General features: G+C 38.8%; 3 protein-coding genes and 1 non-coding gene across 8 annotated transcripts; all 4 read right to left on the bottom strand.

The window, feature by feature from the left end:
* Positions 1-8: 8 nt before the first annotated feature.
* On the bottom strand, positions 9-80 carry TRNAQ-UUG (transfer RNA glutamine (anticodon UUG)). Its single transcript has one exon. It is a non-coding gene; the product is annotated as a tRNA-Gln (tRNA).
* A 197-nt stretch (positions 81-277) lies between these two features.
* LOC149027262 (ribulose bisphosphate carboxylase/oxygenase activase, chloroplastic) lies at positions 278-2987 on the bottom strand. Its single transcript, XM_089161026.1, has 7 exons — positions 2878-2987; positions 2389-2705; positions 2188-2290; positions 2016-2101; positions 1456-1928; positions 846-1127; positions 278-554 (listed from the first exon to the last, which is right to left on the bottom strand). The coding sequence occupies exons 1-7, from the start codon at positions 2920-2922 to the stop codon at positions 439-441; spliced, it is 1422 nt and encodes a 473-aa protein (XP_089017152.1). The 5' UTR covers positions 2923-2987; the 3' UTR covers positions 278-438.
* Positions 2988-3931: 944 nt separating this feature from the next.
* On the bottom strand, positions 3932-7933 carry LOC149027261 (Major facilitator superfamily protein). Its single transcript, XM_089161009.1, has 14 exons — positions 7403-7933; positions 7197-7300; positions 6922-7000; positions 6746-6805; positions 6563-6629; positions 6350-6474; positions 6133-6234; positions 5636-6013; positions 5464-5511; positions 5326-5388; positions 5096-5176; positions 4891-4989; positions 4666-4803; positions 3932-4270 (listed from the first exon to the last, which is right to left on the bottom strand). Exons 1-14 carry the CDS (start codon positions 7631-7633, stop codon positions 4136-4138), a joined length of 1710 nt encoding a protein of 569 aa, XP_089017135.1. The 5' UTR covers positions 7634-7933; the 3' UTR covers positions 3932-4135.
* A 1741-nt stretch (positions 7934-9674) lies between these two features.
* On the bottom strand, positions 9675-15686 carry LOC149027260 (transcription initiation factor IIA large subunit-like). 5 transcript variants are annotated; one of them, XR_016174359.1, is made up of 12 exons: positions 15331-15686; positions 14980-15150; positions 14704-14871; positions 14414-14468; positions 14279-14337; positions 13231-13353; positions 12028-12180; positions 11505-11568; positions 11230-11405; positions 11027-11110; positions 10680-10881; positions 9675-10321 (listed from the first exon to the last, which is right to left on the bottom strand). XR_016174359.1 is itself a non-coding variant. In XM_089160979.1 (11 exons), the coding sequence occupies exons 1-11, from the start codon at positions 15445-15447 to the stop codon at positions 10858-10860; spliced, it is 1194 nt and encodes a 397-aa protein (XP_089017105.1). In that variant the 5' UTR covers positions 15448-15686; the 3' UTR covers positions 10407-10857. The 5 variants fall into 5 exon arrangements, 3 of the variants coding, with proteins under 3 accessions (XP_089017105.1, XP_089017118.1, XP_089017124.1); XR_016174360.1 differs by having other exon boundaries at positions 9677-10268; XM_089160979.1 differs by lacking the exon at positions 9675-10321 and having other exon boundaries at positions 10407-10881.
* Positions 15687-22818: the final 7132 nt, after the last annotated feature.

Genomic DNA, 22818 nt, shown 5'->3' with positions numbered 1-22818 from the left:
TTATGGAGAGGTCCTACCGGGAGTCGAACCCAGGTCGCTGGATTCAAAGTCCAGAGTGCTAACCACTACACCATAGAACCATTTTATGGATTTTCTTAATTTAAATATATGACGACTGAGAGTTGAACCTTCTTGTATTTTTTTCAAGAATTTTAAAACGACTAAGGGAAAATTGATATTCTATATAATTTTTTAATATCACTCTTCCTTAATTCTAACCAAAACACAAAATAAACTCTAGAGCTAGATATGGTGACAATAAGGCGTGCCAGAATCCTAATGACAAGAGAAAGGTTGTTCAATTGAGCAGAAGTACCCATTGCAACGAAAAATTACTGGATAGGTAATCAATTCAAGTTACAGAGATATGTTGATTTATAATAAATACTCCCAACTCTGTCGAATTTGCCGTAATTTCTTGCAAAATCAAAAACACACTTAGAGTTGGTACGAGCAGCTCCCATTATCGCTCCTTGCTGTGGGATCAAAGTTTGCAGCATTTGGGTCTGTGCAACCTTCTGGAACCGGAACATTCACCTGTTGTGCTGCCTTGCCTGCAATTGCATACACATAAGAGGAGTGAAAGAAGAAAGAAAAACACAGTTCAAGAACACAGAATTGGGAAGACAAATGAAGCTCTTGAATTGATTTGATTGGATTCTTCTACTACGTACACCACTACAAGCTCCTATACAGTCTTTCGTTCCATAGAGCTTAGTACTGCTCATGAGAAAACCAGAATCAAAATAAACAAACCCCTCCCAGGGTTAAATTAAAATTAATTTTTTCCCAACCAGATTTTCTCCCATCCATGAAGGCCACTGCTAGGATGAAAGGGTGCTAACCATAGAAAGTTCCCCTGTCGATGGCATCTGCATTGGCTTCACCCAGAGCAGCCTCGCTCATATACTTGTCGGCCAACTGCACTCTCTTCACATTCTCCTGCTCTTGGACCAGCATGTTTCCGTATTCGAGCAGCTTCTCCAGTGTCATCTTGGGTTGCTCGAAGGTTGGAGGTCCTTCCTTAGAGTTCACCAACTTCTTCCCGATGGTGTCCACACCAACACCTGATATCCATTTCCTCACTTCATCGTCATACACTCTCGCCCTCAAAGCCCCAAAGAAATCTGCAAGCAGAACAACAAAACACATCATTGATTAACAATTTGAGCCCAGCAAGTAGAGCCACAAACAGAGTGTTGGGGTCTGATACAAAACTACGAAGAAGAACACAACAAAACACACTCACAATCACAAGAAATTTACTGTGATTCGGCAAGATTGCCTACATCCACCAGAGACAGAAAGTTTCCACTATTTCTTGTTAACTCACTACTCTCACAACCTACAAAGTAAGTACTGCCCGTTGCTTGCCTCTGATCATGACTAGGTTATTCCACAAGAGTTTATTTATAGCTAGGGAACTGAAAACCCTAACCAGGTAGTATAGATTACCTATTGATTGGCCTGGGAAGGAGTCCACGAGCTTGACGACGTCTTCACTGGGCACATTGTCGGCCCTGAAGATACCAGTGCAGACACCAATGCGGTCCTCTCTTGTGGGAGCCCAGTAGAACTTCTCCATACGCCCATCACGAATGAGAGGGGCATACAGTGTGGAGAAGTCATTACCAGTGACGATGATGGGAACACGAGGGTTATCCTCCTTGTTGTACATCCCTGGGAGCTGCACATTTGTTGGGTTGTCGGCGATGTTCATGAGGGTGGCATTCACCATTTGGTTGTTCACTGTGTACTGAGTGGTTCCACCCATCCTACCAGCTCCAGCGTCAAGATCGTTGATGAAGAGGCAGCACATCTTTCCCTTCCTGATTATGTCTGCGGCTTCACGGTATCTCTGCCTGATCAACTTGGCCGGCTCTCCGGCATTCCCACTCTCCAGCTCTCCAGCGCTCATCATGATTGGACTGTACATTTCATCGATCACCCAATGAGTAATAATATATACTTACGATCATATCAAATTGCCAACGAAATACTGAAGATGAACTTACTTGATTCCCATCTTGGCAAAGACGAGTTCACACTGGAATGATTTACCCTGACCTTTGCCTCCCCATATACCCAGGATGAGAGGAACCTGTACCCAGAATATGTTAGAATTTGACGATCTGATCCCTTTAGAAAAGACATCAATTTTGACAGAATTTGATTAAAGATACCAACCTTGATGTTGGGCAGGGTCATGAAGTTCTTGGTGATGTGAACCACCAGCTTATCCATGAAAGCAGGAGCGATGTAGAATCCATCCATGTTGTTGTCCATATATCTGAGAATGCAAGAATACAGTTATGGCGGCTATTGCAGAAGAAATAAAGAAAAACGGAGTGTTTATCAGCAGTAAGACAGAGGAATTAAGTTCCTTACGTTCGAAGACCAGTGCTGAGGTACTCGTATGAACTCATAACAGCGTAGTGGGTTCCGGTCTCCATGGGAGCTTGGAAGAGACTGTCAACCATTCCCTTGCCTCTGGTGATGTCTTGTTGGTCGTCTGAGATATCATAGGCAAGGCCCTGCCATTTGTCCTTGCTGGTTTGTTTACTCTCGTCGATTTCTGCAACCACCTTGAAACTTCCCGATGAGACCTTCGGCTGGGTGAAACCAGAGCTCACCTTCTTCAAGCTGCTGCCCAAGAAAGCAGAGCTGGGAACTGACGCTCCAGCACCAGAGCCGTGCAAGCTCAGCTGCATCCAACACGAACCCAACACTTTAAATTAAACCCAAAGTAACCAAGAAATTCAAACAGACTAGTGTTGCCTTCAATTGAGAAAACCTTTCAATTGAATTCGAAAGGCATAGGATTCATTAACTACAAATGAAATACGAAAAACCAACAATTTGAAAGAGATACAGTACCGGTGCTCTGTTAACAGCTCCTATGGTGGACACGGCGGTAGCCATTGGTCGATGAAATCCAAAGTGGAAAGAAGTGAAAGACACCGAGGTGAGGTGTGTGAGCAGATAAGGAAGCTGAGTAGGAAAGGTTTATAACAGCGCGAGAGATTCAATGGGCAATCCTGTGGTTTGGCTTTCGAATTCCAACGTCCACACAATGGAGATTACAATTCTGACACGTGGCATCCCTCTGTTGCAAGATACTGCTTAAGAGATAAAATTACAAAATTGAAGGTGTTTCTGCTCCACTGAAAAATCTGATTACCTTCAGAATTTCTATTCAAAAATATTTTTTATAATCAACAGATTAAGTCAAAGTCCATGGAATCTTCAATCTTATTTAGATTCCAATCCAAGACAAGAGGGATGAGGTGATGAGCTGGATTTTTCTCTTTTTCCTTGTATTATCCTCAATTACCGTTAATTATTTGTTGTTTGTATGGTATAGAATGGAATGACAGGTGCGTGTCAATTCATCTATTTTTGTTTGAGAAGGAAAAATATATCCATTTCTTTTTAATGTGAGGCATTCATGATTCAGTTTTCTAGCCACTAGGAACCATTGGCCATCATTGTTTTGGATGAATTTGTAAGAATAATTGAGGGCATTTTAGACCTTCAATAAATATGGGTGTTATACAATTACAAACAACCCTAAATGAGTTTTTGATTAATTTAGTAGAGGTGGATATATGCTGCCATTGTAGACTCAAATCCCCCTCTCAAGCCAGCCTGAATACAGAAGAGGTCAGTGGAAAACCGGGAAGTTTGTAAAATACAGAGCCCATAGAAGGGAGTGAGACAGAGAGTTTGAAATGGCACAGGATACCAGCAGCAGGTCTTCCATTTTCCTTTATTTTATGTTTCACTTTTATAACTAGTTTGTTTTGAAACTAAGAACTTAGTTTGAAAAGTATGTAACCATAAAATAGTTTGGAAAACGATGGATCCAATTCCTGTGTGGTTGCTGATCAGAAACAAAAAAAAAAAAGAGGGGGGGGGGGGGCTGGTTATGGATTTGTGTATGCTTAGTACTGAAATTCTTCTCTTGAGTAAATCTGTTTTATTGATCCAGTTACAAATGGATGACTTTCCAAAAGTTCATATCCACCCTAGAAAGATGAAGAACCAAGGAGCTGACAAACCACCATCTGCCAAAGCAGGGTATATGGACAGCAATGAGAGATGTTTTGGCCCCCAGAAGACGAACGTCAGAGTATTACTTCAAAATCTTCGATTCAATTTCCTCCAAGCTCAAGCCTTTTGTTTCTGGGACAAAGAAGATCACAAACAATAGTGATAGCAATGCAATGCCCCCGAACAAGAGGAAAAGGTAATCTGCCCCCAAGAGATCCTGCAGGAACAGAGAATATTAGCCAGATAACTCATTAATAGTAAATTTACATGCAGACTTGGAAGTCCTATGTGACAACTACAAGAATGGCAATACAACATTATGGATTGGCACCAATAGGTGACAAAGATGTAGTTTACACACAATTAAGACAGACCAATAACTACACGAACTAGTAGGAGCAGTAAGGATACAGAACAGTAAGAAAATGCATTAGAGCTTATAAGTTGCAAGAAACTACGTCAAATGTTGGAGCGGAATAACAGAACCGCCTGTCTAGGAAGCCCCAAGCAGCTCCTAATTGTAGAAAGAGAAAATCCTAATTGGAGGGCAGGGGGCTTGATAGCTTTGCTTGTTATTTGGAAGAACAAGTTTACACAACTTAAAAACAATACCTTCAGTGGAGAGAAAGCAAAGGTTACAATCGCATTTGAACCAAAGTTAGTAAGAACTGCAAGACTAATCCCACGCCCTCGTGTACGAAGTGGGAAGATTTCAGAAACCATTAGCCAGCTAATTGGTCCAAAAGATATCTGAACATTGTAAAAAGAATGCATCAGCCAAGAAATAGATCAACAACACAAAATATGAAGAGCCAACAGAAAAGGAAAGAAACTAACCTGGTAGCACCCAACGTAAAGAAGTAGAGCTGCAACAGCAACAACAGGGAAGCCCCCAAGAAATTTATAGTATGCAGACAGCAGAAATAATGAAAGTGCCTGTCACATACAAAGAGACAGCGAAGAATCTTGTGTTGTCTCAACACTTGACAAATTGAAGGAAAGAACTAGGATGAACAGAATAAATTTGGAGTACTACTCATACAATGCCACTGACACCTCCAATTAATAACGGTCGCCTCCCAACATCATCAACTTTAAAGACAGCTATTCCTGTCATTAATAGCTGGAGAAAGATTAAACGAAAATCACTACCTTTTAAGTTCAAGAATCAATAAATCATAAAATACTTCATACTAATTACTAGTATTTCCAAATTCAGTATAGAAATCCAGTTTGTAAAATGCCAAAAGAGAAGATATACAGTGCTCGTACCTTAAACACACCAATTACAACTGAAACACGAGCAGCATCAGATGCAGCAGAGAATCCGGCCCTCTGCAATAGAGTTTCATGAGAAGATGTCAGAATCAGCAAATCCTGTACATGAAGATTTCATCTGATATTGAGTACCTGAAGAATTGAAGCAGCATAGTACAAAACACTTGGTTGTCCAGTTATCTGTCAGAATGGGATGTCAAGTTAACAAACATGATTTCTGCATAGAGATTTTTTAAACCAACATATGTACCGGTAAACTAATGATGAGCCAACACGTTGAGCATATGTAAGGAGCAAGGAATACCTGTTGAAAGAGAACCAAACCTCCACCTATTGCAAAGGCCTTCAAACTTGGACCTTGAAATACTTCCCATACACTGCCTTCAGACAGTTCATTCTCATATGCTGCCTTCAGTGAGACGAGAGTATCTTCTACTTGCCTCTCAGATATCAGGTCATCATCTGGACGACCTCTCAGTTTGGAGATGGCTTGGATAGCCTTCGTTTTGTATTCCTGTAAAGAACCTTTACCTTGAACTGCCCTAAGAAGTAACCATCTAGGAGATGGTGGTAAACTCCACACGCCTAACCCCATTAAGGCCGCAATTGGTGCACTAAACCCATACATGTAACGCCACCCTCCAAGCGCATTAATCTCAAGGCTTCCCACAAGGTAACCCAACTGTAAAGGAACCACTACTCTAAGCATGCTCATTTGCAACCAAAGAACAAAAACAAAAACAGAAATGCGTATGCAACAGAATCGACAATCTATTAAGTTTACAAATAGAAACGGAATACCAATATTCCCAGAACTATAAAGAGTTCCTTTAAAGAAATTAATGTTCCACGGATTTTAGATGGGCTAGTCTCTGCAATATAAAGAGGAGCTCCATGCATGGCCTGTTAAAACCAAAGATTGTTAATCATGATATTGATACAAGTAGGAAAAAATCCCACATTTCTTGTCCTGAAAAGAAAAAAGAATTGATAGGGAAATGGATTCAAAGCAGCTCACCAAACCAATGCCAGTGCCATAGAGAAGCCGTCCTATTATAAGAACACCAAGGTTTGGAGCAAAACCAGTGATCAAAGCACCAACTATATACAGCAGCGCTGCTATGATTAGTTCTCGTCTCCTTCCTTAAAAGAACAACCCAAGGAATTGCATAAGTAACATTTCAGGGGAAGTATCAGTAAGTAGAAAGGAATGGGCCGGTAGTGGAGGTACCAAGGAAATCTGCAATTGAATAAACAAGCAGGGATCCAAGAAGAGCACCATAAAGGGAACCACTGACCTACATACACGATCGATATGAAAAGAAAATGAGCCAAAATCTGTCTTCAATAATGAGCAAAAGTAGTACATTAGTACTAGACAACTAATACAGGACACATACGTAACGAAACTTACCACAAGGCCAAGCTCTACTGATGAAAGGTTGAACCATGTTATTCCACTAAGATCGGGTGACTATTGAATAATGAAATCATAGAAATTAGATCAGAAACTGAGCTTCTTATGCCCCCACTTATTCAGTAAATTCAAACGAACAAGAACAGATAAATTTCAGTTGAGTTGCTACTTACCTGCAAAGAGATGGTGGCTCCGGAGGTTGCACCAATGTCATACCCAAATAGTAATCCTCCCAAGGCAGGAAACACAAACCTAGAATGTTATCAAAGTAATCTCCAGTAGTTCTAAAACTCAATTATCATACATGGGCTCTGAAATAATGACTTTAATTTGATAGACCAAAAAAAAGGGGGGGGGAAAGCAAATTAAGAATAGGATGGCATTAAGTTACATAGCACAAAGGAAACCTAACGGGAAAAAGAAAAACAAACAAGGAAGATGAGCATACGGCAGAATTACAGATGACCAAGCAAACACCTCTTCATCTGCAACATCAGGAAGAAATCCGGCTTCCTCTCCAGAAGAATACCCTCCCTCAGTTTGGGCAGCAACCTATAACAAGAGAAAACGGTTCAATTTTAGCAACAGAGAAGAAACATGTGCAAAAGTAATTCGAACCCTTTTTTTTTTCTTCCTGTTCTGGTTTTCCCTAACCTTGTGTGTTCTCAGTTGGGCTTTAACTCTGGCTCCCGCTCCTGAGGAGAACGATGATGACTTGGTAAATATGTTCGCTTGGTGGGTGGAGAAGATCGCATCAGGTCTCCGCTTCTTGCAGGAAAAGAGCAAGTGTTGAGACCAGGGTTTCTTGTTGTCGGTTAAAGAAGAGGATTGAGTGAGTCCGAGGGTCAATAGGGGTTGAGCACAAGCTCTGCAACTGAAAGCCATTGTTGTGAAATTGGTGACACACTCAGGAGATGCCAATTCAGCTGAAACCCATTATTATGAAAAACTCTACTTGGAGAGTTGCTGATGCTGCTTCACTTGTCTTCTAGATGTGAAGATAAAGAAGAGTAGCCTACGAAGAAGACAATTCATACATCAATGATCGACTGTTCATGTTCTATAAATTTTCTGTTTCAGTTAAATTCTTAACTAACCACTTCTTCAACTCTTCATCAGCTTCTTCTCTCTGGTCTCTACTAGTGAATTGTTTAACATTCGGTTTTCCGTCGTCCACGTACCTGATCTCTCTTTCTCTCTGTGGCTTCAGTAGACTTTCTAATCACCGTTTAATTAGTTGTCAAAATCAATCAACGGTGGTGGAAACTAGATACGCGAGGATCACAGTGCGTGGCTAACACGCACAACTTGATCGGATGTACAGATCATCCTTTGAATGTGAGTCATTCGATTAAAAACCAGACCAACATCTCTTAATGAAGAGATCTTGAGTTTAACTTTTAACGGCATATGTATTATATTCCAGTGGAAGGAAAAAAATGGTAATCCCTAGTGTATGACTTGCTCTACTTCTATGTTGTTCCTTACAAAATAATCACTTAATGTTTCAATTAATAAAACTAACTAAAACTGAATTTAAGGTTTACAAAACTAATCAAAATAGTGATTTTTCATTTATTTTGATTTTTTTTACCTCGAAAACCACCCATACCAAAATTAGGCAAACATCATCTTCTTCTTACAATCGCATCCTCTTATCCTCTTAGTTTTTTTTTTTTTTTTTTTTTTACTTTTATGGGTGTGTTATGTATTGGTATAGTTAGTTTTAGAGGTAAAAATGTTCGAACAATATGAAAAATCTTTTTTTTTTTGGCCTGTTTGTCTGGTAGAAATTCGCAATTTGAGACCCCCATCTTGTAACTGAAAACCAAACCTCCCGCTTGACCTGAAAAGGCCATTCTCTTTCTCTTCTTTTAAATCGAAATACCCAAACTCCCATTGAGAGAGAGAGAGAGAAGGGGTGAGAGGGGAGAGAAGAGAAGAGAAGAAAGAGACATGTCTCACCAAGGAGAAAAGATCACTCAGCTGGTAATAAGAGATAAAAGGCTACGAAGCAGGCTACAAAAGAAGGCACCAAAAACTCCTCTAAAATTGGACTTGGATCAATACAATAATGTTGATCACGCTGCTCATGATAATCGACGGATTATTATTCCTCTGTTATCACCTCTAATCTTGGACTTGCAGCCACCACCACGTCCAATGCCTCCACAATCACAATCACAATCGGAAGGGAACAGAAGATTAATAGCCAAGAAGGAGGAGGAGATATGTCAGCCGCTGCCGGTCCATCAAAACCGGAAGAAAAAACATCTTTTAGCTTGGAAGAATCCGACGGCTTTCCGTTCGCCATTCTCCTCTGAAACTAATTCGTCGTCTCTTTTATCTTTCTTCCGCCCTCAATGTTGTATTGTTCCATACCGCTCCTCCTAACAAGACCTTCTCTTTTCTCTTCTTCCCCTTTCGTGCTCGGTATTTCATTTCTTTTTTATGATTTCATTTTCAACTCTCTCTCTCGGTGAAGAAATTCAATGATATTTGGATTCACCTTCACCACGTAATTCGTATGTATTAGTTTCGCCTTCTAGTTCATACTTCATAGGTTTTAGGAGAGTTTATGCGGATTGTAATACTTTATGAATAAATAGTGCTTCGATATGTATTATTATTATTATTATTATTATTATTATTTTACTCCTAAATGCATATGAATACAAATAAGGAAGTCTAATTAGTTTTTCCTCCTACATCTCTTATGAACACAAATATGAAAATTCCGATCGTGCTTGGGAGCAGCGCAACTCCCAGCAAGGCACGATCCAGATGCATTTTAGAGTTCAGAACAAAATGCATCTGGCCTTCGGCGCTGCTCCGAGCAAAATCCTGAAAATCGTGATGAGAGTTGCTACGGACTTGATATCTAACTTATAACATTATGAAGAAAAAACATACATATATTCGAACAAAATATTCCAGTTGATGAATAAATTGATCAAGTAAAAGGATTACACTAAAATGCTGGGTTTGGTGCAGGACATATGGGATTTTTGCATTTCTTTTTTATCAAGTGTGTTTCGGCAACATAATAGGGAGGTAAACTTCCAGGCACGTTTATTATTGTGACATGGCTTAGAGATTACTTTTCATTCCCCTGAGAGCCTTTGCGAGTTAGTGCAAATGAATGCAAGTTTCACTTAATTCAAAAGAAAAGAATTTATATATAATACCATATCTTTTTCTTTTTTTCTTTTTTTTATTGGACCCAAATAAAAATACCACCCATATGTACAGCTAGGAATAAATAGACAATACCAATTATCAATATATACCCTACATAAAGAATGGTTTGGATTGACCACATGTCAACTTTCATCCATATAATAAGCTCTACCTGGTCCATCCATGCCTGTCACCACTACATTTGTTCTTTTTACCATGACAAAATGGATAAAACCATCAATTTTCAACAAACTACCGTTCCAAAATTCAAAATGGAAAAAGCTTTTCTTTTCTGGTCTAGTTTCTGTAGTATCTCTAGCATCAAGTTGCAGGATCTTTGCTGCATAGAAGGGACAATGAGGGAAATCATCAAGTATAATCTTCACATTTTACCTGCAAATTTTCCAAAGATGTGGCTTTTACTCCAAAACAAAGCCATATATATATAATAGGAAAAACTACGAAGGAATACTAGATAACAGATTCAACAAAATGTCTCTGGAATTCCACCAATTAGAAGCCTGAAGTTGGGCGACCTTCATTGCTAAAGTATATCATTAATGGCCCGTTGGTTTCTTGGACCAATAGCAATAACAAAGTATGCATGGTCTAACTGAATGAATAACAAGACAATACTTTTTGTCACAATTTATGAATATACAAAGCCAATGGATTACTCATTTCACAGTTGTAGTAAACTAATAATAGAGACACGAGCATTTCTCGTATATATGGCAGAAAAAGGCTCTACCTATATGTACATGCGTCCATCCAATCCATACATCTCTTGCAGGTGTCAAATCCTTGCCTCAAACCAGCTCTACCCTCAGTCAACTAATGGCATCAACTAAACAGATATGAATGGACCTCTCTCTAAATTTGCTCCTTCACCAGTAATCATTGATGCAATCCTCCAATGGTCAACAATATCAGAATTCGAATTCCCCGGCTGCCTGCAACAGAGGTAGAAGCACTCTCAAATGAAATCCTGAAGCAGAAAATAGGCACGCATGCAAGAATGCATTCAGAGAGAATGATGGAAAAACAAAATGCTGTGCAGAGAAATCTAAGATTTCAAAATTTTCGACTATTATACACCTTGGTGAAGAGAATGTCCTCGTTATTGATGTGCATAATGCCATCCTTGAGTGTGCATTTCCATCTGCTTTTCGTCCTTGACACCTTTAAAACGTATTTATACAATTAAGTCAATGCCAAAGGCCTGCCTCCATAAACCTAACAGTAATAAATACATATATGCTGTTATTGCTGCAGCATGATAGCACAAACCAACATTTTACCTTATCAAACTGTGCCAAAAGCAGATGATGCGTATTCGGCTCATCTTCTTCATCCACATCATCTACATCATCATCATCATCATCATTTTCATTTAGGGTTTCATCATCATCATCATCATCGTCACCCTTCACAATTTCATTGTGTGTGACAACAGTGGGTGTGCCTGCTTGTAGATCTAAAATTGAGCAAGCATGTGAAGTTCCAATACCACCAGGCAGAAGAGCCGTCCTGGTTGAAGTATCCATAAAATAAATAAGTTACTCGCAAACTTTACCATGGCCAGCTGGTGTATTGACCGCATTGTAATCCTCACTTGCAACTCCTTGGTAAGGATACAACTTCAAGCCAAGAAACAAAGCCAACATGGTAAGCAATAGAGATTATCAAATGTGATTTTTGTACACACGTAGGATAAATACACATGCAAAATGCATTAAAAGTGAATGTATGAATGAACCATCATTCTGAAGTGATCTCCTGAAATCCAAAATTTGCAGGCCACCTTGCTTTCCGCTGCAGATAGGCCATAACAAGTAAGCCCCAAAAATCATATCTAGACTCACATATGGACATTCGGTTAATCTAACGCTTCTAGAAAGCCATCATTGCAGTAGACAAAGTCTTCATTAGACTCAATTTTGTTATCTTCATATCGGTTTTAGTTTCATTAAGAAATTGGCCACCAGATGGGGATGCCACAACAACTAGGCTTTGGACAATTTTATAAATGTATGAGTCAAGCATCAAATGTATGTGGAGGTGTGTATATAAGCAGAAACAGTAGGGTTATAGTTTACATTTGGTGTAGAAACTATCTCATCATAAACGTCAGGAACAGGCCCGTCCTGTTGTGGTATCATTGAAGAAGCCCTCATAACTTGAGCCTGTAGTATCTCATCATTTGTTCCAACTCCAAAGCATCTATCTGATGAATTTTCCCCTTTGCTCACCTGAAATTCAGCAGTCTAACCAATGAGATGACTCCGGCAATTGCAACAAATCAAACAACGAAAACAGGTATTATGGATCACGAGAACCATTCTTCTAAATAATGTCCAACATGAAAGCATCAAAATAATCCTAAGATGATGCTGCACACCAAGATTGAGTGCCCCCCCCCCCCCCCCCCCCAAAAAAAAAAAAAAAAGCAGCAAAATATGGTGACAGATGGAATAAATAAATTGTTATTTGTCATTATTTCAGGTATCATTTTCTCTCCCATCAAAGTTCAATCTTCCAGAAGCTATCCATGTAAGGACATAAAATAACTTGAAGGGATATACAGTTATATATCTGTCTAAAGGGCCATGATCACCGGATCAAGGCCTCTCTAGCAAGTACTGCAACCATCTGTCTCTTTTGTTACCCTAGCATCTTGCCCAAAATAAGATGGAGCAGCTCTATACCCTAGGTGGACTAGAAGCAGGTTTTTACTCCAAAAAGACTCGGTAAGCTTGGTTTTAGAATATCAATAGCAATGAATACATGCAAGTTGAGTAAATGGCAGTCAAGGTTTGCTCAAGTACAGGATGAACTTCATTGATCAGTCATTGCTTGCAAATATGGGTTGGACATGTGTCAAAATCTTCCAATGCTAACTTCCCATGGAATTGGCCTATGAAAAGGATTCATGCAGCATGTCAAGACCTACTGATAAGGCCTCAGATTCCAAGTCGTCAATGGGGTTTTCTTAAACTTTTGAAGGGATCTTTGGCATGCAAACCAGTCCTTCAACCATTTTTCCCAGTATGTGCAGCATTATATATGAGAATTAATCCCACGGTATCTCACTTGTGCTCTTCAGCACTCAAGGTGACAGCCAAGATCCACACCAGGTGAAAGAAAATCATATTAAAAAAAAGTATTATCTATGATCCATCTTCCCTCAACTTTGTGCGTATTCACCATTAAATTAGCAGGCAGTTAACAGTAACTTCCTGACAATTGACAAAATAAAAAGGCAATACATCAATATAATAAAGGGGATGAAAAAAATGTACCTCTGCTTCAAAGTACCCCAATGTTACATCTGCAGCTCCATCTTGCTGTGGTATGTATCCACCTGGATTAAAATGTGGTGCAAAATCCTCTCTTTTCCGCTTTCCAGAAGATACGAAAAAATCCTGGATCCCACATCAACATTAAGGGTAACAAATTTCAGGAATAACAAATCAGAATTTTGTTGCATACAGAGGGAAGGAACTTTTTGGTGGATGAAAATTAAAGAACCTATTCATTGCAGAGATTTAATAATTCTAACACATACAGAACTCTTGTGTTGTCAACAACTGATTCCCAATGAACTATGAAACCACCCATTCTTTCAGCACAAGGGGACACCTGCAGTCTATGTCTGGTTGTCCCAACCCTCCCCTCCTAGTTGCACCAACCCTCAAGGCCCATCTATTTCCTTTTCTCCACTCCCTTCTATCTCTGAGCCAATGGCCCCTTTGCAAGGCCCTACAACCCATGTCCCTGCTCCTAGATCCTCCTCCCTGCCCAGGATGGGCCAAACCCATTTATCTCTCCCAACCACCAACACCCCCCCCCCCCAAAAAAAAAAAAAAATAAATAAATAAAGTTCCTTGTCACATGTCCTTCCCTTGGCCCAACCCACCCTTCTCCCCTCTCTTACCCTCCTCCTTTCTTGAACCTTGTCCACACATTGCTTCCCGCAACTTCAAGCTTGAAGACTCTTCTTCCTTTAAAACCCCTTCACCCCCCTCCCACCCAGGGGATCATAGGTGAACCGATCTACTGGGGGTTATCACAATCTTGACGAAGATATCGTCGTGGAGCTCCATTCTTCAAAGAAGAAGAAGAAGTAAAAGTAAAAACACTAGTTCCTCTCTTGGTCTCTGTCTCGGTCTTTTGGCCTTGGGTTCTTTTGTGTTTTCTTAATTCCTTGTGTTGCTTTGCCTAGGGTCATTCAGTGTGGTTGCACTTAGCCCTTGTTTCTTGTATCTTCCCCCCCCCCCCCCCCCCTTTTTCCTTCTCCCTTTTGGTTAATGAACTTCTTCATTCATCCAAAAAAACAAAAAAGGATACCTGCACTGTAGGCTGATAAGACACTCCCCTGTCCACCTCATCCCGTCCCTCCACATAAGCTGCACTTCATGTAAGTCAGAAAGCTATCAAATAATTGAAGGCAGTAGTAGCAGAAACGTATGCCTTTTTACCTACCAACATTAACGTCAACACCTAGAGGTCTTTGATTCATCCAAGGAGAAGTAGCTTGCTGTCAAACCAAAGGATAAGATCAGCAATGTATTCAAGAACCATGATAATACAGGGATCATAAACCAAGATTGACCCCTCCAATGAAACGATAGAAACGTACTTTCCGCTCAAAAGAAGGGTGAAAGGCCCAACAGATTACCTTCAGAATTCTCAATAAAAATGGACTCTACAGGATCAAACAGCACTTGAAACGAACCCATTCAGCAAAACAAGAAAAAGGGAACGTGGCTTACCATGTAAGGATTGGGTCTTTCAGCTTTCACCTCAGTGCCCCCTCGAGCATCATGAACAGCAGGAAAGTCGTTTGGACCGGAAGGAACTTGATACATCGAGCTGTCCACTGTTCCGGGTAAGGGAGTCTGAACGGGAGTGGCTAAAGGTGTGGGAGCTTGTAGTGGTGTCTGCATTGAAAAACACATCCGATGAATCCACAAATCAGGAATGTGATAACCACTGAAGCTAATTTAACAAATTAAGGCAGGTTTAACAGATTGAGAGGAAGGAAATACTGGTGGGAAGAGCATATCCGCAGTAGGGGTTTCGAACTCCTCCGTGCCCTCGTAAGGAACATTTAGATCATGAACCGGTGTGATTGGACCACCCGTCGCCGGCTTTTGTCCGGAAGACCTCACAATTGGACCCGTTACAGCACCGCATTGCATCATTTTCATTTCCCATAACTGGAAATTCCCAGTTCCAATAATTAAGCCAAAAAAAAATGGGGATTAGAGAAAACTCAAACCCTCTCTGTATACGAGGATTGCAAAGATCGAAAACCTTAAATAAAATCATAAACGATCAGAAATAACTCCACGAAGAAGAGAAGAAACAAAATCTGAAAAAAGGGGAGGGTAAATTACCGATTGAAGCTCACTGAGAACATTCTCTCCAGGACCGCCGTCAACAAATTCATTTCGGACTTTGTTGATTACGTCTTCAATGACGTTCAAATAAACGACGCTTGTTGTTGTAGCCATTTTCCCACCAAGACCAATTAGAAATCCTCACCTCTCCGCTATCCTAATGCCTTAGACAGCATGGATGCGAAGCAGCTGATATTACGATAGCAGAATGCAGATGTGAAAACGTCAATTCGAAGGTTTTCAAGAATAAATACATCAAGTAAGATTTGCAGAGGACCCAATCAGAAAAAAGGTTTCTAGGGTTTTCGTTTCATTTCTTAAGCTGAAATTGACAGAGAGGAGCATGAAGGTGAGACCGGCGCGGACGAGAAGACGAGAATATAAATTGGAATATAAATAGGTTTGCATCCGTCGTATGCCTCGGACCACCACGTGTCATAATCTACTCGCTTCCAGAAATGGTGCTTTTCTTCCGATGACGTCACGACGTAAGGTAGGACGAGTTGAGATTCTCGTGGCAGCGGTTCCAATCTATCTTGGACCGGCAATCTGGTTCAGACCTAACCTACTTGGTGAATCAAATCGATCCTAATGCCATTGGTTTTGTGCTGGGAATTTGCGTGGTGAAAGTGAAACCCAAAATTGAACCGGAATATAAACCAACGCTTTTCTTGTTAGTTTGGTTTTGGATTCACCCTAACCCAATCAAAACCAGCCCGAGTTGACGGATTCACCCCTACCTCGTGGCATTCCAAGATTGGCTACTATTTATCCATCACCTAGGTCCTTATGTTTTACCAATCCCGAGGGATGGCTCAGTTGGCAAAAACCAACGCTTCCACATAGGAGGTCAAGGGCGAAGCCCTGCCTATATTAATTATATAGTTGTGGTGCGCGTAAGTTGGCCCGGATAAACCTCATTCCATAATATTGTGGAACCCAACTTTTATCCCCAAACCTGATTTTGAGGAAAGTAATTTTGTAAAATGCAGGATTCAGTATATAATTTCGCAACAGTAATTTTCCATTCAGTTTAGATCTTTCTTGAAATTGACTGTTGGTGAAGGGAGCTTTACAATGATCAAACAAAGTATGAACCACTGTGCACTCCACAACTGCTAATCATTTTCACTGTCTCTTTAGTCTCTTTAGTCCTGAGAGACAAAGTGGGATTGTAAAACTGTGACAACAATTCAAAACTCTAGTGACACTAGCTACTGACAGAAAGGAGATAAAGAATAAAACTAGGAGAGGGGAGCTATAAAGCAAAGGAAATATAGACCCCTTCCCTGAAACTATAGATCAGAGTGAACAATTTGTGACTCTTTACTATGCATGTTTATACTTTCCATGAAAATATTTAGAAAAAAGTGGTTTGATGACCATGACATGATCAGGGGCAACTTGGTTCGAGATTAGGGCAATATTCGAACCACTACTCGATCGAGAATTGGTGATCTTTCACACACATTTTTGAACTACAATTCCTTTTAGGACCCTCAGAATAACCCTTGTTGTATTAGATTCTTGAGTAATTATCTCTCACTTGATCTATGACAAAGTTCTTTGAGGTTGTCTAAGTATGTCAAGGTATGGACTGCTGTGGGAAATTCTTGATTAATTTATTTGAAGACTGATTCATCTTATTCTTGAGTGACATGAAATTGATGTGCAGTTGTAGAGTGTTTTTAGTTAAAACATCAGGAGGTTGTGACATAAAGTTGAAAATATTGCTAAGTATAGATAGATGTAAGTGATGCCACTATGATTATTAAGTAGTTTCTCTGACTTGGTAAAGAAGATTTCTCATTATGATCTAGTGGTGGGTTTTGCTGAATGTGGAAGTAAAGAATCAGAGATGACACACAGAACAAATTTTGCAAGCCTTGTTGTGAACCTAGTTAACAAGATGGGTGGAGTAGGAGTTGAAAGCATATGAAGGTATTCAAGTGCCAAAACTGCAAAGATGTGAAAGCATAGTGTTATGAGTCTGTTATATAGGATTTGAGTCATTTGTAAGGCAATCCAAGATAGGGAACACTAGGGGTAGAATGGTTTTAAGAAAAGGTAAACAATCCTAGTACAAATGTCATGAGGTCACGGGAATTTGAATAATGAAGAATATTGTTCTTTGTTTCTAACTCTCTCTCTCTCTCCTGTGTTCTTCTTCTTCTTTAATCCTTTGTTTCTTCTAATCTGCTGCTCTCCCCTCTTTGAGTTCTTCTATTCTCTAGCTCTCGATACGGGTTTGTATCACATAACTAGGTAACAAGGATTGATCTATTACTTTACAACAAGCTGCAGTTGGTTGTATTGAATCTTTAAATAGCGAATTGATGTATGAAGACAAGCAATTTTACTATTGATGTGGGTTTCAAAATATGGAGAAGTTTATTATGGCTATTGCAATGCAGGAAAGGCATTTATTTGATTCCCGTTTCATTAAGTGTCAGCCTCTGGGCTTCTTTTGACACTTTTAATTACTTTGTTGCGGTACAGATTCAAATCACTTCATATTCTGGGTAAGCCAAAGGCTGGTCCTTAGCGTCTGTCTTTCCTTTATAAAGAGAAAAGAAAAAGAGTAAATGCTGAAAGAAATTGATTCTGTTAGAAACTTTGCTAGAATCAAGCATGATATGTAATAATATTACAGATAATATTTTTGCAGTGGCTTATCTCAAAGTTTTAGAAAGAAAACGTTACCATGTCATGTACCTCTATAACCATGCACAGAAACATATGCATCATGGATGTCTTAATATTACCATATTTCTCTCTTGCAATATTGAAGTGCAAGGCATCCAAGCGATGATTGAATCTAAGTGGAAGTAAATTCCAGGAAATTGAGAGAATGCAAGGTTGGTTGAGTACTACAAGTAATGTTGTTGCAGTGGCTTATCTCAAAGTCATAAACATAGGATAAGTTTCTAAACAATTCATATTCAAACTCAAATCCAACGGACTTGAGGCACTTCAAATGATCTTAAAAGGAATGTTGAGTTATTATATAGGATAAGTTTCAACAAGTCGTATTCAAGCTCTAGTTGTAAACAAGTTGTAATTCAAATTCAAATATGATGAATACATCTTTCACTCAAATTGCAGCTATGTAAACAAAACATCATAGGTGTTATTTTTTTTTCTTTTTTTTTTTGGAATGAATAAATAATATATTAAAAACAAAGCAACACTACAGGAGAATAATACAAAGGAGCCAAAAGGGCGGGGGGAGCACCAAGCACAAGATGGGGAAACAAGAGTAGAACTGAGACCCCATAAGCTAATAGTTTTCTGAGGTTGTCCATAACAGGAGGATGGAGGAGGGATAGCAATCTAGAAGAAACATCAAAGTAAATAGCTTTCCAAATCAGGTTTAAAGGTCGAGATTTGGAAGTTCATCTTCTAAGATTACATTTCCACCAAATGTCCTTACGGAATTGAGAGATCATTTTTAATTGTGTAATAAAAACACAAATCTACGTGGAAACACATTTGACGGTATATGAACCACTTGGTTTGTCAAATCCTTGTAAAAAAGTTGAAAGTCACTTCATAAGTGCATGCTTTTAATCTATCAAAACCTAGAGGAGTGTTTTGACCAAGCCTTAATCCGATTATACAAGTAATTAATTGTCTTCCATTAAGCTTTGATTTGACCTTGGTGCCTCGAATTAATATGGATGACATGATTGCATTTTTATTATTACCTTCACCCACTCAAATTCTTATCCCAACTGGCTCTATGTTTCAAACCAAACCATGGATCACTCATTCAATGTCAATAAATGAATCATACCCAATAGAATTGGGAATCAAATGAAGTAAACCCATAAACCAGTAAGTTAGATCCTGAACTAATCTGGTTTGTTTGATCCAATTAATAGCTCAAATTAATCTTCAGCCAAAACCCATAAACCCTACCAGTTAATGTTAATTAAAATATAAACTCCTTGTGGGAGTGGGGTTGATTAGGAAGTAAGTGGGGGAGAGTAATCCTCAAGATTAAGCAATGTTCAAAAGATTTTCTTTCTCTTATTACTAATTAATACATGAAACAAGAACATGTGAGAACATGATATCTCTCTCCCCCTTTTCATTTCTTTTTCTTTCTCTATTTCTCATTCCATCATTCTTGTTAATCAGATTTCTCGGAAATGTGAGGAGGGTTTGGATTGGTCAGTTGGTCAGTTTGTAAAGATAAGATTTGATTTTAGGTTTTGAAGAATTGATGTTGTATGACCATGCATAATGGGGAGAACCAAAGTGTTCTCTAGCCGCCAATGGCTTGAAAAGGTCTAGTTTTTATTTCAATCAAGTAGGTAGAAAATTTGTCAAAGAAGCATCAATGGAATGTAAATGGATTTGAAATGTGACAATGCCTGGCTTGCGATGAATAAATGACTTTTCAAAGTTTTGGGGAAATGCAATTGGATAAGTGAGAAGAAAATTGCATAATTTTAATTGTCAAGGAGTGGAATAGGTCAGTCAATCCTAAAAGACTGGTTTTCTAACCAAGACTCAACATAGTTGTTAACCTCTATAGAAAAAAAACAGAAAAAAAAAGAACAAGAAATAAATTACGTTATAAATGATTAAAGACTTTTTCGTAGAAAAAGTGACATAATTTAAATTGAAAGAATTAGGAGAAACAGGGGTAGACTTAGAATAACTTTAAGAGAAGTGGTGAGAAATGATATATATAGCTTAAGTGTTGTATTTGGATTTTGTCTGAGCTAACTACGGTCCAAATCTAAGCAATCTCGACCACCCATTTTGTTTTTTTTGTTTCAATGGTGTAGTATAAAAAGTGAAATAATGAGGATGAAGATATGGATTATTTATTTTTTGTTTTTTCACTTTTTCAGCAGGAATATGGCACCGAGTTTTGTGGCTTAATGGTTTCTCACATGAGTCTCTGAACTCTTGGAATGCTGAGCTTGAATGGGCATGCTCTCATATGACAAGGTCTTCACCAAGAGCAGATGTTCGTTGCTTTGTTGTAACAGCAACAATTTATAGAATATGAGAAGAATGCAACAATCATACCTTCAAGGGAGCCACTTTTGGAGCACAAGCAATTTATGAGAAGATTCAAACCGACACATGGTCTCTCTTTGTGCACCCACCCCTTAGGGTCAAAGACATGGAGGAGGACAGGAACTTCTTTGCTCGATGGCACCTTCCAGTCACCTTCCACATACCTAAGGCTGTGTGTCTTAGATGGCCAAGGTCGGCACTAAACTCGATTGCTATCAATTGTGATGGATCTTGTAAAGAAAATATTGGTGGATATGGATCCATTGCTCGGAATCAACATGGCATGATTCTTTTTGCACTGGCAGGTGGGATCTTGAGGATAAAATTACTCGTTTGGAACTATTTGCTATCAAGCGTGGTTGAAGACCGCAATAAACATGGGCTTTGACCGAATTGAAATTCGGTCAGATTCAATGGTGACAATCAAATCAATACAAGGACATTTCTCTATATCTTAGAGGGTCATCGGCTTGGTCATGGAGATTAGGGAGCTTAAGAGAAATTTTAATCTTTGTAATTTTGTCCGTCATGTTCAAGAGATTAATATATGTGTTGATTTCCTAGCTAGATATGTAAATTTCTCCCAGAAAATACTATTTTCTCTAGATGCTATCCCGTCGATGTTGTCCTCCCTTGCTAAGGACGATATCAACGGTAAGAAGTTCTATATACTGTAATTTTTTTTCTTTCTTTTTTCCCTTTTTCAATAAAAAGCTTCATTTTTTCCAAAACAAAAAATAAGTGAAAGAAAAAAAAATAAAAGAAAAAAATCAAAACAAGTGATGAATTTCAACCACCAAAATTGATCCTCACTATTGACAGCTTCACTCATCGCTAGAGCTTTCCCTAGAAGAATAATTGATGAGTTAATTTATTTTTTCAATGAATTAGTAGCTTCTTATAATAGAAGATGAGAAGAAACTTAAACTTGTGACCTCTTTCAATAAAAGATATTAGTATTACCACCTGAGCCGCCACAAATCCTAATCATCACCCCGTCAAGGGAGCACTTTGTGCTTTCCCGACGGATTTTACCACCACCCAACCACTGGGGCCCCTGTAATTTGTGGTGGTAAAGTCATCACCCTTGTACGGAGAAAGTCAAAAGTCAAAAGAAATAAGTGAATGGTTTGAAAACCGAGTGGATTTGGGATTTGGGTTTTTCTTATTAGACCAATATTCCGGTCAGACCGCGTGGCTCCCACATGCTAGAATAATGTTTGTTTGTACTTTGGTTTCTGGACATTGGCAATCGATTTCATGTTGGAACTCGTGACAGAGACGTTTTCCCACTTTTTCCCCCACTCTCTCGTCTCATGCGCACGTTATCTCACTTCTATCTCCGCTGCTCGATCTCCTCCCAACAACTGCCGCCCACCACCGGCGCACCACCCACCACCCTTGACTCAATTATCCCTGCACCGCCGCTTCGATGCTCTCTTCATCTTAAACTAACACTTTCTCTTTTTTTTCGTTGGTAAAAATCAATATTTCGTTGTCGAAGAAAAAAAATCTAACATCTTATATAACATAGGTGAGGATTTGATTTGATTTCTAGGAATTCACATTAAGTTTTGACATTTATAACAGTTCTGGATGGAGTGTGGGACTATTCTGGAAAAGACACCTAAAGTATTTCAGTGCAGGAGGACTGAAAAATGAAAAGATCGTTGGAGGCTCTTCTAAGTGGAATGATGGATGAAATAGAAAAAGCACTAGCTTACAACATACAAGTAGAAGAAATATGGAACAATGAAAAGGAAGTGATTCATCTACTCTTATCACAAAACCACACGAAATGGCCAATAGATTATGTTCCAATTTTGATAAATATATTTTGTAATATTAGGAAATCTAGTCTGAAACAATTCACCCAGATTACACTCTAGAAATGGCTTATTTATATAGCATATATATCCTCCATAGAACATCAAGGAAAAATAGAAGTCATAGATGCTACTAGTCTGTGAAATTGTTCTCTTATTTAATTACTAATTTTTTTTTGATATCAAAAAAAAAGTTTCTTATGAGTATTCAAATTGTAAGGAATGGATTTACCCAATCTCTAGATTAAACCATTTGGAAAGGAATAAATAATCTCAAAACTTTGTTTCAACAATCTTTTAGTGAAGAGATCATGATCCGACTGGGCTAATTCTACATATAATGCATTCATCTCCATGTATAAAAAACGCCTTTTGTCATAAAAATAAATTTAAATAATAATAAAATTAAATAAAATAAAATGAAACTATGTTTTCGATAATGACCAACAGCTCTTATTCAAAAAGTCCATGATTCGATTGTGTTGATTATGTACGTAATATCTTATTCCCTACCCATAAAAAAACCCTTTGTCCAAAATAGAAAAATGTTAATAATAATATTAATAATAATAATTGAAGCTGGCAGGTTCACAGTTCACTGAGAATTTAATGATGGCAAGTG

This window comes from Hakea prostrata, chromosome 1 (assembly GCF_041222555.1).
Source record: "Hakea prostrata isolate BN-2017 chromosome 1, UWA_Hpros_2, whole genome shotgun sequence".
Lineage (NCBI taxonomy): Eukaryota > Viridiplantae > Streptophyta > Magnoliopsida > Proteales > Proteaceae > Hakea > Hakea prostrata.
This window is presented reverse-complemented; position numbering and strand designations above follow the sequence as displayed.

Coding starts and splice junctions, on each gene's coding strand:
- LOC149027262 (XM_089161026.1), bottom strand. CDS start 2,922: ATGGCTACCGCCGTGTCCACCATAGGAGCTGTTAACAGAGCACCG. Junction 2,102..2,187: donor TGACCCTGCCCAACATCAAG/GTTGGTATCTTT, acceptor TTCTGGGTACAG/GTTCCTCTCATCCTGGGTAT. Junction 1,929..2,015: donor TTTGCCAAGATGGGAATCAA/GTAAGTTCATCT, acceptor TGAAATGTACAG/TCCAATCATGATGAGCGCTG.
- LOC149027261 (XM_089161009.1), bottom strand. CDS start 7,633: ATGGCTTTCAGTTGCAGAGCTTGTGCTCAACCCCTATTGACCCTCGGA. Junction 6,630..6,745: donor CAGTAGAGCTTGGCCTTGTG/GTAAGTTTCGTT, acceptor TCGTGTATGTAG/GTCAGTGGTTCCCTTTATGG. Junction 5,389..5,463: donor ATGCTGCTTCAATTCTTCAG/GTACTCAATATC, acceptor ACTCTATTGCAG/AGGGCCGGATTCTCTGCTGC.
- LOC149027260 (XM_089160979.1), bottom strand. CDS start 15,447: ATGGCTACAACAACAAGCGTCGTTTATTTGAACGTCATTGAAGACGTA. Junction 14,469..14,703: donor AAAGACCCAATCCTTACATG/GTAAGCCACGTT, acceptor TTGGTTTGACAG/CAAGCTACTTCTCCTTGGAT. Junction 10,882..11,026: donor AGGACATTCTCTTCACCAAG/GTGTATAATAGT, acceptor CCTCTGTTGCAG/GCAGCCGGGGAATTCGAATT.